At 36.1% G+C, this 18,999-nt stretch overlaps 1 protein-coding gene across 3 annotated transcripts in view; it reads right to left on the bottom strand.

Annotated features, from left to right (window-relative positions):
- The window catches only part of ROCK1 (Rho associated coiled-coil containing protein kinase 1), an 87,384-nt gene that overhangs the window by 35,649 nt on the left and 32,736 nt on the right, over nucleotides 1–18,999 (bottom strand). For all 3 annotated transcript variants that reach the window (XM_080339207.1, XM_080339208.1, XM_080339206.1), the window contains 10 exons: nucleotides 16,085–16,185; nucleotides 15,129–15,266; nucleotides 13,750–13,925; nucleotides 10,864–10,948; nucleotides 8,863–9,007; nucleotides 8,435–8,573; nucleotides 7,518–7,609; nucleotides 7,138–7,297; nucleotides 4,523–4,589; nucleotides 347–435 (listed from right to left, as the gene is read on the bottom strand). In XM_080339207.1, coding sequence (XP_080195333.1) covers nucleotides 347–435; nucleotides 4,523–4,589; nucleotides 7,138–7,297; nucleotides 7,518–7,609; nucleotides 8,435–8,573; nucleotides 8,863–9,007; nucleotides 10,864–10,948; nucleotides 13,750–13,925; nucleotides 15,129–15,266; nucleotides 16,085–16,185 — 1,192 coding nt within the window. The remainder of the gene's footprint in view (nucleotides 1–346; nucleotides 436–4,522; nucleotides 4,590–7,137; nucleotides 7,298–7,517; nucleotides 7,610–8,434; nucleotides 8,574–8,862; nucleotides 9,008–10,863; nucleotides 10,949–13,749; nucleotides 13,926–15,128; nucleotides 15,267–16,084; nucleotides 16,186–18,999) is intronic.

Below are 18,999 nucleotides of genomic sequence, written 5' to 3'. Positions count from 1 at the left end.
ATGACATATATACAATATTTTACATTAAAACTAATCAGCATGATCATTGTATACTTCAGTCCAATAAGACACCTGAATTCAGGGTATCAATAAAGTCAAATACTCAAGTGTTCAGAAAGAATACGTGTTACAGGGGTGCCAATGAAAACAAAACATTTTCTTCATACTGTAGTCAAGAAAACAATTCAAATATTGTTTTAGAATTACTTAAACCTGGGCCTGGAATTCCCTTGGAGATCTACAGTATCATTCTTAGTGTTATTCTGGTAATCCCTAAAGCAGTAATACAGAAGTGAAGTGTTAGATATATTTAAATTATGTAAACGATTAAAGTTCCAAGTCTCACCTGCACTTTTGCTCCATTTCATCTTTCAACTGCATTTCATTATGTAGCTGTTCTTCCAATTCATAGATCATCTTCTGCATATTTTCCAGCTTTAAATATATATTGGTACATGAAAGAACATGCATTAAATTTTAAAACTTTAAAAAAGGACTTCAGAATATTCAGTGCTGCTTAGGTTGTACTACAGTTTACTCACTTCTATCTCAACACTAGATTTTTACCTTATTAAAATGTGATATCCCCCACCCCCAAATTTCTAGAAAAGTTAATTACAGTAAACAAGTTTAACATTATGCAGTTTTATCATTTGAACACACATAAAATTCTAGGGTTCTGAATAGTTGCATCAAAATTCACAGGGCTCAGCTAAGTCAAATCCTCCTTGTTTCAAGTATCTTCAGAATCAGACTAAAGATATTACTGCAAAGATATAAGAAAGCATTTTAATTAGTCTCAAAATGAGCCCAGCATGAACCACCACATGAATTTTGCAATGCATCTTCAAGCTCTCAACGAGTTCAGGAAGCAGAACCAGGCCTGTCAGTTATTAGCAATAGGAAGAAAATGCTTTTAACATCTCTTTAATAGAGATCATTTTTACAGCTAGCACTTTACTAAAGTTTGAAAACAGTAACAAACTTCAGATGTTAAAACAGAACATGGTTTGTTTGCTAGTAGAAGAAATTCATAAATTCATCCTGTTCATGTATCCTTAAAATATCTACCTTCTACTGGATCTCGGGGCAAATTAATCTCCCTCCAACATCAGGAAAATCTTCCATTAACAAGATGGTGTCACCTTTGAGGAAGCTCATTAGGTCAGCCCTGCACTGATTCACTCTTTTAAACCTTTTTGCTGATCTTGTCAGGATTATTTAGCTTTCCCCATCTCCCTTGGAAATGCATAGAGAAGAATTACAGACCTAACCTAGACCCTCTTCAAAGCAACATATTCAAGTGGTTCTGACTCCTTGCTTTCTTGTTCCTTGTTCTAACTTGAAAAACTCTGACAACTGCATGACTCCTTTTGCACAATCATCCCAGAAAAAGGAGCAATAGTACAGTTCCTCCTACATCTGCCTCTTCCTTTTTTCTTTTTCTCAGAAAATATTTGTAGAGAAACTAGAAGTGCTCACTGATATCATGAAGAGGAGACAAATAACACTTGTTTCTATTCTTTTTTGACAGCAACAGAAAGTGTTCTCAACAAGGACTGCCCTCTCTACAGTCCTAGACTAAGATTTCAGTTTGGAGACATATGGTAGCATGCTTTAACCATATTAAATGAGAAAGTTATAGGTGAGATTGTATTTGCCTACTTCTAGGCAGGCATTTTTCTCACTTCCTTACTTTCTATCTGTTTTCCTTCCCATTGTAGTATGAAATAAAGCACACAGCACTCAGGTGTTCTCAAGAACTGGATATACTTTCTCATTTCCTCCTTGTTCTTTCTTCCACATTCTTAAGCTGCTCCGAAGTTTTCAAAGGAAGAACACAGACATGGTGACTGGGGACTAACCAGAAGCTACATATTTTATATATTCAGCACTCTACTTATATATTTGCCACTACCTATCACAATGCTCTGAGAGAGTAAGGAAATACTGGAAGAAATAGACTTCTCAGCACATACAGAACAGCTCTGGAAAACCAGTTGCTTCTGTGACATACAACATAACACCATGTAAATGAGACAATAGTTGTAGTCAAAAACCAAAGCGATGGCCTCTAAATCTAAAGTTTGAGGAAAAAGGACCAGTACACACATGTAACTCTTTGGTATATGAACCACTGAGAAATAAGGCAAGAAGCAAGACTATTTAAAGGCTAGCTCTCGCTTTAGTAAAAAGGGACCACAGTTAATGCACAAAAATACAGGAAAAAGAAGTTTCAACATAACTGTTCTTCCATTTCTTGGTTACTCATTTTATACCTCTTCCAGACAGGTTGCATAGAGGGACTAAATGGGATGGATGAGGAACACGTCCAGAAAGACATCTGGCAACTGGAGGCATTTCTGTACTGACTCCTACTGTTTTGGACCTCCATTGCCTCCTCTTGCTTCTGTCTGTCTCTGGATGCTTTTATAGTGTTGTACTCCAAGGGGTCTAAGCTTGCTGAGCAGTCTAATTCCATCAGTATGAGACAAATGGCTTCCAGAGAAGTTTTGCACAAACTGATATCAATAGACTAAATAACACTTTAAGAAAATCCTGAGTTACAATTAACTCAGTATAAAAGCATTCCTTTGTGTTTTAGTTTGTTCTCCGTTTCCATTTTGAGTAGGAGGCGAGAGAGGAAAGGAGTATGGAATAGTCTGTCTACAGCACAAAAGCCAAGAGAAACCCCTCTGGAACTGCCATATTTTTTTTTACTTTTTTAACCACCACAGCATCCTGTGTCTGGTTCTGCACCCTAAACAATGAAGGAAACTGAAGACCCAGTACAAAAGAATCTGTTAATCTTTTTCTTAATATCTGGACTGTTTACAGGTGGTTATGGTAGCACTAAGACAAAGTAAATAATCAGATCTTCAAAGAGGTTTGAAATTCAATCAAAGGACATTGAATACACTTTTCCTCCAACTTCACAGCCTAATTCTGTGAAGTTTACACACTTCCAAAATGCAATTAATTTATTGGAAACTTCTGGCACGTGGTTCCTCCCAGAAGACACTCAGTACTATGCCAAAATGCAGACAGACCAGGTAACATCTCGTGTTATATTTCCAGAACTAATTAATTTGCTAACCATGTGTCAACATTACCGTTTTCATTGCAGCATGTAATGAAAGAAAAACAGCTGAGAAAGAACTGTAGGGTAAAAATACCTTGTAGTAAATTCTTAACATTTATTTAAACCTCTCTATATCACCCATATCCTTCCAGAGCTTCACCTCCCAAAACTGTTAAAATGACAAGACATTGAAAATACACCTGACAATACAGACAGGACTCTTGAGAGATCTTTAACTACAATATAAGTGCCTGTATTATGCTAATTATTACATGTCTATTCAGTAACTCTTTTCAGAGTCAACCAAAGGCCACCACACAGCTTTAAGTACCTGCAAATATCTGAAAGTCTGGCTGTTTTTTAAATTTTACCATATCAACAGCCAAACGCTTATGAGGAGAATAAAATTTATGAAACACAACAACATACATAAAGTAATCAAGACACTTCAATGCTTAATAAATTCAGTTAGCCCAATAAAGTACATAATCAGTTGCCCTGACCTTTACAAGTTTTTCTCTCTCCGTATGTCATTAAAACCTTTATATTGCATGTTTAAGAGAAAAGGGAACATGCATCAATATATGCTTCTCTTCTGCTTTAAATGGAAAATGTAACAGAACACAATACCAACAAAGTAAACCATAGTCAAAGCCAAGAAGGTTTCTTTTAGCATTAATTACCAATGTTTTTACAGTGTTTTCTTCTGGAAAAGCAATTTGTAAAATATCGGACCATTCTAAGGGAACAGTTTGATTTACACCAGAACTTAGACAGAATCCAAGCAGGCCTTGTTTCCAACACCTCAGCTTACCTTCCTGGAAGCCTGACTGCCAAGAAGCTTGGGAAGCAGTAACTGAAAAAATTCCTGACCATTTTGTGCTAGGTGAACTACTCTATAAACACAGCTCCGCAGTGCCCAAATCCCCAATAGCTTGTGGGGCAGCCTTGGGAAGGAAGAGAATCCCCAAGCTGGGCACATGATCTGCCACCTCCACTTGGTTCACAGAAGTCCAGCTCCAGAGTTAAACTGGCAGGTTGCTGGAAAGCCCAAGCTTCCCATCCCACTCACATCCAGACTCCGTGATTGCCACAAAGCCAAAGTACACCTGGGATCAATAAGGCCCTCTAAAAATACCACACAAACACTTTGATACTTCTAAAGATAAAAACTATGAATACAGTTCCACATGAAGAGTATGCAGTTTTAGCTATTTTATCCCAATTCAGGAAACCCAACGCTATATGAAGGACTGGAATTCTGCTTTTCCCATAACTTTAACAAGCAGTCCATAATAAACTGTTAAAACTTATGAGCTGATTTCCCATATTCCAAGCACTAAAATAATTTGAGACATTTGGAACACTAACAGTTTATTCCCATATATGCAATAGATTCTTTGCTAGGATCCAATAAAGCTGAAAATTAGTCAAACATACCACACTTTTATCCACACTGGAGCCCATTCTGTTATCATTGGAATTTTCTGCAGAAACAGCTAAATACCTGCAAAGACATTTTTAAAGTTTTATTTTAGGAGTTGTTTAAAAGCAAAGTTATGAAAACACAGAGCACAATCATCCTAAAACATAACCCCCAGATTTTTTGCCCCAAAACGTGGATAAACAAAAAGTAACATAATCAGATTTTTCCATTTCTGTATTTATTACACTTTAAGATTTCATCACATTTAATTGAAAACCTCATATAATTTATTGTAAAGGGCAAAGCAGAAAACTGCAGTAGAAGACCTCCAAAAAAAGGATTTCTGCCAAATACTAATACAACCATTTTTCTTTTTTTTGTAATAACCATTAATAAAATCTTTGCTCTCCATGGTTACAACACTCTCACTGGCTTCCATCCCATAAATATTTACGCAGGCACTTATGCAGCAAGTAGCAGCAATGGAGTGAACTCTGCAGAGATTGTGTAACTTCCAACAAAGTTACTAAGAGCTCCACACAAAAAGTTTGCCCTGAAGCCAGCATTCTTATTTTACGTAAGTGCTTTCTAAAAATACCACAAATTTCTATTTGTCATGATTCTGAGAAGTCAGGTAAATAAATACAAATTACTATGTTCAAATTGCTTTGGTATTTGATGTGATATTCTTGGCCTGATAACTGATCTAGAGATGTAAAGCATCTCTAACTGCACCAGAGTACATGAGGAAAAACCCTCCAACACATGCCCTGAGGAAGATGGACACATCTTCTTTTCCATTTCATATGCATATTTTCACATCTACAAAAACCTCTCAAATAGATCAAGGAGGGTAAAATCAAAGACATCTCCAAAGCCATGGCCAAATTCAGCATCAAGCCTGCTTTCAGACAATCAAATGACAAAGAGGAAATGGAACAGTTCCCTACGGAAAGGGGCTCACTGTCTTGAGTACAAGAAGCCACCATATTTTGCACACCAGCGCTGTTGAGCAGTGAGAATGAGATATTTATACAGGCACAGCACCAGCTCCATCAGAATCCAGAACAGAACGCCCAAGCCGGATAGGGTTGAAAAGTATACTCAGCTAATATTCCAAAATCTGTGTTATAGGTGAAGTTCAATAATAAAACAGCCTATTTGCAAGATTACAGCTGTAGAAAGTATTCTATACTAAACACTGCAGTACATATCAATAAGATGAAACTGAAGGAGGTGGGGAGATAAACGTGCCATTTTTTTCTTAATTTTCACTTTAAAATGTTTGAACTATCTTCAGTACAAAAAGGGAACAAAAATGAGGATTTAGCAAGAACATATGACCAGTCACTTCATACTTTTCAAGACTATCACACCAGTGGAGTGTTATGGAACAAAATTAAATTCTAGGACAGCATTTTAGTTCTAGCAGGCCTACAAAGTCATGATAATACTTAGTAGCAGAGTTCTTCAATGAGGGCAAAACACAGCCACTCAGTTCCCTAGATTCCCTATACTGTCCCACAAGAAGGAAGAAAAAAAATTCTGTTATGAACAAGCTTCTGTATGCTATTTCACCTTCTTGATAATACATTCCAAAATCTTCCTGCAAGGCAAAAATTAAGACTTTAAGTTACAGACTAAAGTCAGAACAGTAGGTGAAATTCCTAAACTGCTGAACTCACGCAAACCATATGCAAAGCTTGCAAATCCTTCTACACTTTACCAAGCTGAAAGCAACAACAAATCCAACTCTTTGCAGAGATGGAAAGAATTTCACCACAGGCTTGGAAAAGTGGTTCTTCTTCTATCCAAGGACAAAAATGAGATTTATTTCCTTTAAGGCTTTCCTGTCCAGAAACGCTATTAAAACTAATAGTCTCTACCTGATATGGTTTACTAGAAGTTTTAGCCCATTTGAAGTCTGACTGACACTCACAATTAAAAGCAGCTTTCAAAGTAAGAAAAAGTTATCAAGATTTTTTAATGTAGCTATAGCTATCTATAGTGCCTACAATAATAATGACTGTTAAAAGTATGAATTAATATCATTTTAAATGAGGTAATTTAAAGTCTTCTAAGCAACAGCAAAAGCTGTAAAGCATCACAATCTCACTCTGCAGTGGATTAGTACTTTGGGAAAAAAAAGTTACAAAGCAGGTAACAGACAAGTAGAAAATATTTCTAGTAAGCCAAGGTTTAATTTACCACATGCAGAAACACTGATGTAAAGTACAGAGTCTTCATATACATTTCAGGAATAGTAATTTGCAGTAAAACAAAGTGACACATATCCCAGATTCGTGACTCTATATATATAATTCAGCACTCTGCAGGCAGCTCTGCTTAGCAGCAGCAACAGTGGATTTTTCTTGCTTAGCTTCTGCAGCACTATTAGATAATATGCTTAATGCAGAATAAGACATTCACAAATTCAATGTGATATTTTAAGGTTGTGACGACTAGCAGTAATGATTATCATTATCAAAGTGTCAAAAGAGTAAAATTGATTAGGATTCTGAATCATTAATAAGAATCTGAAAAGGCTTGTATCTAAATACCGGTTGGTTAAAGTCAGAAACATTTTTGACAAAAGAACACACTATTAGTTTGCTTTCTGCATACATACCGACGGTTGCTGTAGTACGTAAATCCTACAAAAGGAAGCTGGTTGCCCACAAATGCTTTTGGTATGGGAAATGTTTCTTCTTCTCCTTTGTCTTCTTCCAGATCATCAAAATTACTAGTGTCAATGTCACTACTTAAGTCAGGCACCACCGGTGCTACAGCTAGAAAGAAAGCAGAACAGCATAATAATGACTATTACGTTACTCAAGTGACACAATCAAGAATTTGGGGTGGAAAGTTCCTCTTTTGTGTCTAAGAAATCTCTTTCCTTGGTACAGAGTAAATAAAACTTCAAATATCATTAAAAAGAAATACAGCAGTCCTTTGGCTAACATAATACATAAGACAGATCACTGTCTCTGAGAAAAGTATTATACTTACTATCTCTGAGAGTTTCCCAAGCCCACTGATCATTTTTGAAGAAAAGGTGCCGTTTAATTTCTTCTACGCCATTTCGTCCTAGCCTCACTTCCCTGTTAAAGAGTGTTTTGGTTAATCATGGAAGATTACGTATATTATTTTGAAGGAGAAACTCATTCTATGGCATAATCTAACCACAAAGAATTACCTCTCAAAATAAGGTAAGAAACAGACATATCTCAAAGTTATCATATGAAGATATCTATAGCATAGTAGCTACATTTCAGAACACCGTCTGGTTTTAAGTCTGGTCCATAAGAAGTCCTGCTGCTACTGTTTCCATCAATCAGCAGCTACGTTCCACTTTTTCTGGGAGCTCATGCTGTTGTTTGAACACCATGCTGCCCAGCAAATGCACCAGGTCCCCTCCTTTGTTCTCAAGCAAACATTATGCTCATATTAATTAGTGTGGGTACAACAGGAGTGTACTCACAAAGTGAAACAGACCTAACATACACACATTTCAGGTGGGCTTCCTTTGGGCTAACTCTACCCTGATCCTGAATGCCCACTGAGAGCTGGGGGCACTCCAGAAATGCACCTTTTGCTTTAGCTTCATCCAGAAAGAATCTGTTTTGCATGCTCCTCAACACTGTGCAACACTGACCAAGGTAACAGGAGCTGTTACTAAGAAGTAACACTTCATATTTAAACTAAATTTATAAGGTAAACATACCCATAATAGCAGGACTTCCCTTCCCCCAGTATACATACTACCACCATAAAGAGAAGCAGCAACCATCGGTGACTCCTCTCCCAAATACTCAATTCTGTTGAGCAGTTTAGAAACCCCCCACAAAATAAATACATATGTTCTTTCAACATGAGAAGAAATTATCTTAGTGAAGGGTTATTTTCATTTTAAGTTTAAATCTTACCTATCAGTTAAAAAGGCACAAATAAGGTTTTTTGCCTCTTTAGAAATGTCATTGTCATCAGGGAAAGTAAGGGAGTTCTTATGGTTCATAATCTTACTGTATGTTCCAACCAAAGAATCTGCATAAAAAGGTGTATCACCTAAAAAAGCAGCAATGCAAAAATTAAAAAGAAGATCGAAAGTATTGTAGATTTGATTTCTAATATTTGAACTACATAAGCAACAACATAAGCAACTAAGTGAACACGAGGTAAGGACAAATGTTTGAGAACTGTGAGAGAATATTTCAAAAACATATCTGTAAATACGACAATCAGTAAACCACAGCTTACATCAGAAGAGTAGTAAATTAAACCACTAAAACAAAAGTGATTTTAACATAGAGACTAGTTAAGTGGTGCAGTCAATTCTGATTATCCTATTACTCACCTACAAGCATCTCATACAAAAAGACTCCAACTGACCACCAGTCGCATTCTCGCCCATAGTAACCATCACCACCCTGGGATTTCAATACTTCAGGAGAGATATAGTCTGGTGTTCCCACAGCAGTGTCACATCGTACCATGCCTTCCTAAAAAGAGGAGGAAAACAACCAGGCCCAAATATAAGATCCAAAACTGTAAGCCATTTCCAAGACTTCATGCAGCCTAAGCAACATCAACAGATCAACACCAATTTTTGTCAACAAATATTCTTTTTTGAATGGGTATTTTAAGTTTTTTAAATTCTAAGCTACTAAATACAGAACAAAGCACCAGATTTGTCAAACACAGTGAAAGGTACTTTAAAAACCTCAGTTAATATCCAAGAAGTAATCAGAAGTGCATCTAGGCCTTGTAAACACTGCTCCTGGTGGTGCCAGTATAAATGTGTCATATACTGACAGGTTGTACTGTAAAACAGGGAAAGCTCCTCTGTTGGCATAAATGGGTCAACATCAGAGATTTTGCTGCCAGGATCAGCTGAAGTGCAAACTTTTCACCTCCAGCATGATATACTTCACATCAGGAAGACTAAACATAGACAAAACCTTGAAACTCTAAGTAGATTGACTTCATAACAGGTAACAGGTGAGAAGAGCATCTGATGTTCCTCATGCTCCCCGAGAAAGGGCTGGCAGAACAGAGATCAGTCACACTGGAGCTGGCATCTAGAATGCTGAAGCTGCAACCATGTGCCCCTTTCCAGTGCCATTCAGGCACCTCTGAAATAACCCTATGCCATTTCCTGAAATGGGTCAGTAGAAAAACTTGCATAAAAATATATAACTACGTAAATGTAACAAATATAAATGCAGTGCTGCATTTGCAGCAAATACAGAATGCACCTAAATGAAGCTCCTGTGGTGAGCAGTTTCTCTCCTACAGAGTAACCTTTCTCTTTCAAAAGACTAGAGAAACCCAAGACTGAGCTCAAGACTACTCAGCTAGTTTTGTTTAAAACAGAACAAAACGTCAAGTGTTGTTGACACAAGTTTACTTCTGTAATGTTAATATACAGTAAAAGATTCATAATATTTTTTCTTTTTTGGCACTTACAGCTTAAATGCTAGAATAATATTTTTCTACATTTCAAAACTCCTCATTTTTAAGAACACAATCAGTCAAGGATAAATCAGTATTAAGTCAAAATAAAGCCAAATTTTGTGTCAGGTGTTCCACCGAAGTGGATTGTTTGTGACTTGCAGCAACTCCTTGAATTTGTACACATAACCTGCACTTGGTTTTTACTAGTGCCTTTTATTTATGACAAAGCAGCTAAACACAGTGATTTATTCAAAGCTTCTGAAATATGCTGAGAACGCAATGTACATATTACACAGACTCTATTAAGCACCACATATTTCAGTTCGTTTCCTCATATAAATGTCCAGGCGGACACAAACAGATCAGAGTTTCATGTAGAGAACAACAGTGCTTCGCAGTACACGAAATACTGTTTCAAAATATATTTTTTTAAAAGACCTCAGGATATATTTTTAAAATAAATAATTTATTATATTCTTTTACTGTTTCCTTCAGATTTACCCTTTTGCTACACCAATATATGGCTAAAAAGCACAACTGGGATTCAGGGACTTGTACAACAGCTTTTGACTCTTTAATTACTGACACACTATGTCAAAATAATCTCACTTCTTCACATTAGCTTTTGATAACCAAAGACTTAAAGAAAAAATCCAGAGGTTCTAGAGACAATCAACAGCTTGACTTTAGAAAGTTTCTCCAGGAAACAGTACAGAAGTTCATACAGACCCTACTTCAAGAACCAGTTCTGCCTTCTACACTGCCAGTGAATAGGACGCATAAAGAACAGTAATGGGGACAGACTGAAACTTTTGACTCATCTAGCTGAAAAGTTTTCAGTACATTTTCTTTTCACTTTTAAATATGTTTTCCTTACACAAACAGAAAAGAAAAATTTTACCTTGTTCATCTTCATACAAGTACCAAAATCTGCTAGTTTCAAATGACCAGCTTTATCTAGCAGCATATTATCAGGCTTCACATCTCTGAAAGGAGAAAAGTATATTTGTTTAAAAGTGAATAAATCAACTTATGAAAACAATAAAAGTCAACTATTTTTCAGATGCAACATTGCAAGGAAAAACACCAACACGAAAGCACCACTATTTCCTCCCTTTTTTTTCTGCATTCTCCAAGTATCATGTCCAACACATAGACTGCTGAACTATAACATTTTAAAAAATTAAAATGGATGTGGGAATACAGTCTTAAGTCACCAGATTAAAAAAATCAATCTTGAATGTCAAGTTCCAAAAAAACCACTCACTTGTTGAAGTACCTCTCTGCTAGGATCCAGCTACAGAAAAAACCACAACATCCTGGTTCTGAGTTAGCTATCTCAAACAGACTTTGAAAACACAGTTTCTTCTCTGTACCATTCGTATTTTGAGGGAACAAATGGATGTCATTTTCAGAATTACATTTATATGAACAAATAATTTTTTGTGGCTCAAAAGGACTATTGCCTTATGCCCTTCGCACAGAGTACTTCTGTTATAGACAAGAAGTCTTCATAAAGTAACTGGTAAAGTTCAGCATATTTAACGTTATTAGTACACTGAAGCAGAATAATAGTAGGAAACTATTATCAAGAAAGCATAAAATGAATTTCAGGAGAAAGTATATTTCTGGGACCTCAAAGGAAAACTCTGGCTATAACTGTGAAATGAAGTGGAAATGTATCAGTATCCTCACGGAATAATTTTGATTGGTAGGTATTTTTGTAGGACTCCTGGTTCAACTGCCTGATTGAAGTACAGCTAACAAAGTTAGATTCAACATCAAAGTTATATGAGGTTCGTCTGGGTCAAATCCAGTCATGTTCTGAATTTTTTTAAGGATGGAGATTCCACAGCCTCTCTAGGATTCTTTTCCATTCTTCAACCACCTTCATAGTGAAAAAATGTTTCCTAATGAATAGCTAGATATTCCCTTGCTGCAACTTGTGTCATTCACCGCCTTTCATCTTGTCAGTGTCCAACTTCAAGTCTGGCTCCACTTTTTTCTACAAAGACCCACTGAGCAGCTGATGACTGAAGCTTTCTGTCTCACCTGAACACTGTTCAGGTTGTGAATGAAAACACAGTTAGTGCTGACACCTCTGAGGAATCACTGGTAGCTGACTGTTGGCTGGACATGGTATTATTGAGCACAACCCTTTGTTCTGCCTATTCAAACCATATCTTTCCAATCTGGCTACATGAAAAAACTTGCTCAAGTCAAGACAAACAAAACATGTTGCTTTGCCCTCATCCGAGGTGCCCATCATCTCAACAAAGACGCCGACTGGGTTGGTAAGGCATGCTTTACCCTTGGTAAAACCATGCAGGCTTCCCACCTACTTGCTTGGAATCAAGTTTCCTGAGAATTTATAAGATTCCTAAAGACCACCCTTTGACTGGGCTGCCGTTCCTCCCCTCTTTGCTCTTCTCAGGGCAAGACAGATGTGCCATTTGCTTCTTTCTCATCATCAGGAACCTCCCAATTGTCACAACCTTTCAAAGGTGAGAGAGAGCATTATCATAAGGATACTGGCCGGCTCCCTCATGACTCTTGGTACATCCCACCTAGTACCCTGGACATGTGTATGTCCAGTTTGCATAATGGGGACTCAGTTTGACCTTCTTCTGCCACAGTAATGCTTTACTGTCCCAAGATGTGCCACTAGGCACAGAGGCCTGAGAGGTCTGAAACTGACCTCATCAACAAAGGCTGGGGCAAAGGTGGCAGCATCAGCCATTTCCATGTCCTTTGTCACTAGGTCGCCCACATTTTCCTCAGTTTCCTTTCATTCCTCAGATTTGAGCAGACTAACTCCAGTGGAAAACAAATTCTAAAAAAATCTGCTGGTGTCAAAATAATCTAAATTTTCAGGAAAGAAAATCCTCACTGCTGTTAACTTCTAATACCTACTTTCCAAACCTGCAATATACACCTACAAATGGTTTGTTGAGCCAGACAATTTATCCATTAGATGTAGCACAGCTACGTAATTAATGACACTCTAGGTCCTACTCCAGCAATGATTAGCACTTTGTTTTGCTTTGCTTTTGCTTTTTTACAAAATCTGATGCGTTAACACTGATCTTCCAGCCAAAATACAAATTGAGAATTTGTACACTGTGTCTTCTCAAATTCTTCTCGTGTTCTCTGTTGAAAAAAATATATTCTTCTGTTCCTAGTTAATACAAATGAAAGCTAACAGCAGACAGAAGTTCTAATATCAAACAGAAAACTCAACCTATTGGAGAAGTGACTACATTTCACTTTAGAGCCAAGTCCCTTTGCTCTGCATCTCAATTTTCTATCTTGCACCTTACAAGAAAATATGTGGCTTCGATATTTTCCTCACATTGCTCACGGAGTCTTATTTAACATGTCACTGATGCCAGCTGAGGCTCCAAATGCAGAGCAGAGAGTTACTAATTCCTAACAGAACTTCCTTCTATCAAATTCCCAAACCAGACTTTTCTCATGAAAAGAACTGTTTCAGGGCCGACATGTTCATTCCAATTTAGTTCTTGTATGTCTTGATACAGTAAGACAATGTTATTACCCTCTAAACTGAGGAACATCAGCCTGCTGAAAACCTTGACTTTGACTGTATCACCTCAGACTTGCAGTTCCTGATGATAAGACTCTTTGAAGTTGTAAGATGGAATAATTATGAGATGATAATGAAGAAATAACATCATAAATTCTAAAACTGCTTAAACAATTATTGAAGTAATTCTGGCAGCACCAGGAATAAAACAACACTATGTAACAACATTTTTTTCTTTTTCACCTGTGTATAAAACCCATTGAGTGAATTGCATCTAATGCAAGTACAACTTCAGCAGTATAAAATCTTGCCCATTTCTCTGGAACATCGTAGTTGCTCATTAAATTCACAAGGTCCCCACCAGGCATGTATTCCATCACCATGTAAAGGTAACGGTCATCTTGGAATGCGTAAAATAACTGTAAAAATAAACAAAAATCAAGTAACTGAATGTTCTGATTATCTTTTGCTTGTTGGAAATCAAGAATTTCTGTGCAAACTGACTTATAGAATAACAGAATTGCAACAACTACTGCAGCAACTTTGCATCATCCAGCAGACCTCCTAAAAAGGAATCAATCTCTAGAGTAAGTATCAGCCAGATCTTCTGTCCCTTTGTATTAGAACAGAAGAAGTAGAGTCCTGGCTATAAATTTAGTGAATTTGGTGCAATAAATTTTGAGATAATTTCAAAGAATGCTCATTGCCTAAGAGGACAAATTGCTTCCTTATTTACTGGGATGCTAGTTGACAAATATGTAAACAGGAAACTACTTTATTGCAAACATCTTCCCAATTCTCTTTGTATTGTAACTGGATATTTATTATTCTATTGTCAATTAACTTATTGTTTAGAAAGTGAGCCTAAATTTTAAACAATTAAGTATAAACATTTGCCTTACAGTTGTCCATGCTCTGTTCAACATGAGTAGTGCAAGTAGGTTTAAGTTTCCTAACTTAACACTTCCTGAAAATCATAAAAGTACGCCGAGGCAGATAGTAATGTATTTACCTATTCAATCTAGGTAAATCTTAAATGATTTTGTTTCATTCTAAGCTAACAAAAGAACTTACACGCTTAAAGGTAAGAATAGTTTAAATGAACAAGTTAACATGTGCACACACAATGCATGATGATTACTTCAGACATGCTCCTTATGAACTTCAAAGGCAGCAATGTCTCCCCAAAAACTGTCAGAGATAACACCGATATTAGGAGAAAAAAAAACAGAGTGGGCAAAATTCGCAGTCAAATATACACAGAGATTAGAATATACAGAAGCTGTGTCTTAAGCACGTCTTTTGTTGTTTGCTAGATGCCTCAAAGAATTACTGCAGAGCAGGCTCACCAATATATATCAGGCAAAGTGTTTTAATAATAAACAGAATAGCTTATCTTGTAAATGTTATGACAAAATACAGCTTTGAAGCAAGCGCAGCATCTGCTATTTGTTGTGTACAGAATTTCTAATTCTAATAATATATTCCCCTAACAGACCAATACAGCCAAGAAGGGATTTTGAAAGGCTACAGATTAAAACATGTAATTGCAAGTCATGCAGTGTTGTAACGCAACTATTTGATAATTATAATATTTTTAAAATAATAATATATCATTTTACCTGAACAACCCAGGGACTGTTAGCAAAAGCCATAATATCCCTTTCTTCCCAGAAGAATGCAGAATCTGATCTTTTTATCATCTCAAATTTGCTCAGAAGCTTCATAGCATACACTCTCCTTGAGGATTTATGCCTTACCTATGAAGACAAATATGACATACGGAACATACTGGTTCGTCATATTAACATATGAAGACCACTGAATATACTACTTTTCCTGCTTCACCATTTAACAAGTTTTATAATACCCTTCACATTTTTATAAATAATTATATATTGTAGGTCTACAGAATAATTACATTCTGTTACCTGACAAAATATGTATTGCTCTTAAAATACTTGCTAGAACTATTCAACATAGAAGTGCATAGGCTTAACAGTCGCCTTGCAATTTGTAGGTATATGTTTTTAAAAGGACAAATATCAGCACCTGTTAAAACTATGAGCATTTTCCAGAGTTCATTAGCAGACATGTATACTTGCTGCCATATTTCCAGTGTCTCCCACCAGTTCCCAAATCAATAAAGCAGAATGAACAAGCCTGGTTGCCAGTTTGTTACGAACAACACACAACATCTTTCATCTGTGAGAACTATGTCCACAAAAATCTGGTGTAATCCCTGAACTGGTAGAAATTCTTCCAGTCCTGAAGATTTGTTCAAGTGTCCATGTATACAGTGGCAAAGGCTCATTTTCTTGATTATGAGGAATATACATTCAATTTTATTTTCATAGAGAAGCACAACTATAATGCAAAACAAGTACTTGTATGCTCTGAGAGTACTGAAATATGAGATCCTCAAAAACATTTGCATGGGATAAAAAGAAATAAAATTTCCTTGAGTTAAAGGCTATAAAATTATAAGACTACATCTTCTGAACACTGTATTCAGAAACAGACATATGAGCAAATACTACAGAATACATTCAAACGTACAAACAGAAATACAACTTACCAACTGAACCTCCCCAAATGCCCCTCTACCAATCACCTTCACCACTTCATAATCTTCAGCTTTCATGCGCAGATCCCTCATTTTATTTACTGTGTCTTTATCTACAAAAAAGAAAATTCACGTTTCATATATAATCAATTTAACTAAACCCATTCATCTCATTTCAATTTTATAAAGTTATTAGAAGATGTGTTGCTTAAAGAGAGGACTTCCTTGCGTGCCCACCTTTCTATTGGAAGCCTCTCTGCAGAACACATGGCCTCATTCTCATTACCATGGCAACCAAAACCTGACATAAACATAATGAAATTACTCTGCTGTACAACCAAATCACCAGATTTAATTTGGGAATTTCTTTTAAAATAATTACCTGCAAAAAAAAGCTATGCAAAAATTTCATATCCAGCATGATCTTGCTCATAAACTGGTCAGTATCAAAAAAGATTATTTCTGGATAAATATGCAACACATCTGAGAAAATATCATGAAATGCAAACACAGGACACTTAAAGAAACTATTTTAAAAAAACCCTTTCACTTTTCTGTACTTTTATTATTCCTAATACTCAAAAAAGTAGATTTTAATTTAAAACATGCAGTGGGAATCATTGCAATTGTTTATATAAACCTGTCATTCTATAAATTACAATAATTTACAAACTCCCAGTGGGCAGATATTCTAATTCCAAATTTGGTCAAAGATTAAAACAGTCTATTTTAATCCATATGGGTCAACACTGGCATGAGATTACATGGAAAAGCTTCATGCTTCAGTATTTCTAAAAGCAAAGAACATCTACTTAAACAGATATGCTTCTAATAAAATAAATTACGCAACGAGATTTTCTTTTCAAAAATAATATCCTAGGCCTAAAAGCCAAGTTTAGGAAAAAGTAAGGATGGGGAAAAGAGGAGAAATGTCATTTTTTTAAGTTGATATTTTTAAAAAATGATTAGGCAGACAACAGAAAATTGCCATTAGATTTCTATGTACACTGGCCAGTATATAAAACAAATGTATCATATGTACACTTAAAATTCAGTAAGAATTTATTACTGCAACAGGAACAAACATAGCTTTGTTTGAATAAACAGTCTGTGGCATTCCTGTCTAATGTAAAGCCATCGCTTTACAATGCAGCTTACCACTAGTTGATTTCAATAAACTATATTTGACTTGCAAATTCTGAACAAATAATTTCACACAAGGATCAAAATATTTAGTAATTAAAAAATAATGTATGGCCTTATTTGCCCTTGTGAAAACTGACCTATAGTGGGCAATGACTAAGCCTGCATGGAACCAAAATGCAGCAATTCTCATGACAACGATTTTCTAGTTATTGTTAACTTACTGCCCAGTAATCTCACAACAGGACATCCACCACTTGTGAATGAAAAATCTTGATATTGGTGCAAAAGCAATCTAGGCACAATATTAAAGCTTTAAACGGTTTTCAATCACAAGCCTCGCCTACAGCCAAAACAGAATTATGGAAAACACATCTGAAGACCAATCTAAGCTAATGATTTTTAAATAACGTAAACAGGGCTTGTGAGCAGTTGCAAATTTGCAACTTACTGCTTGAGAGACATGCTAACACTGCATTATCTGCAGACAATATGTTACAGTAACAACAGTGTTGGAAATTTGACCTCTGTATGCTAAGATCTGTTAAACAATGTTTATCAGACTGAAGCATATTTAAATAGGCAGTTCCTCACCTCCCACTCACAACTTACTCTGTATGAGCAGGTGGGGTAGCTCCCATGGCAAAAGATCACATTCTCCAACTTGCCCTCAAGTTTGATTATAAGCTTAGATGCTGTCTTGAAATAAACTGAGTCCCTGCTGCAAAGTAGGGCTCTTGATCACCTTGAATATTGATTTATTCTTTCATTCTATATGGTAGAAAATGAATAGGGTTCTACATTTGCAAAAATAACCCTCACAACCTTAGGCAGTCGAAGCAGATTCTGGAGGCTGCACAAATATGCAGTGTAAACAAAGAAAAAAAAAATTGGGGGGAGATAAGGACTGTCTCATAGAGCCATAGGGCAATCAGTCTACAACATAAAAGAAGCAAACTCCCATTTTATTTGCAACCTAGAAATCCGTTTCAAAGTCTGATAATAATGGTGCGAACTGGATCATTAATACTGTAAAAAGATATTTTAAACAGTTTTCTATTAGAACTAAAATAAACATGAAAATGTTCCTACAGGTCTATTTTTTTTTAATCAGAAATTCACGACAAACTAGACTTCACAGTTCCCTCTAATGGCACTACTTGCACATCCACAGCTTGCTTTCATATTTCAACAAACATAGCAAAATTTGTGTTCTGAAGGCCGTATGAAGTGAAATAATATGGTCTGTTCTCCACCTTCCTATTACTTCAGGTCACATCTTACACAGTATATAATTTATACGTAAAAGATATCCATTATCAGCCTGCAAACATAAGTTTTCTTATCCTCCACTCACAGCCCCAAGTGCAAAAGTGAAGCTCTTTGAGACTCACTAATGATTTCACTATTCATAACAATTACATTCAAATTGTCTGTTGCAATGAGTATTTCCTTTGCCTAATTCAGCTTCTCTTTTCTTTAAGAGTTTCACCACACCTTCTCTGTAAATAACAGAACATACAAAGTAAGCATGTAACACTGTGTACAGTATCAAATATAGTTTGAACTGTGAAAAGTTAAACAGAACATTTGAACTTGGGCCTTTCAGCAACCAGTTCACATGCAAGGGAGCCATCAACTAGATCTAGTGGACTCACGTATTCCCAGAAATGGGGAATAACATAAAGTAAAACCCAGAAAATCACTATCATTGCTTACAGTTGCACCAAGTAAATTATTTGAAAACACCTTGGAAACAGAAACAAAAATACAAATTTCAATGA

This window comes from Nesoenas mayeri (genome assembly GCF_963082525.1).
Source record: "Nesoenas mayeri genome assembly, chromosome: 2".
Lineage (NCBI taxonomy): Eukaryota > Metazoa > Chordata > Aves > Columbiformes > Columbidae > Nesoenas > Nesoenas mayeri.
This window is presented reverse-complemented; position numbering and strand designations above follow the sequence as displayed.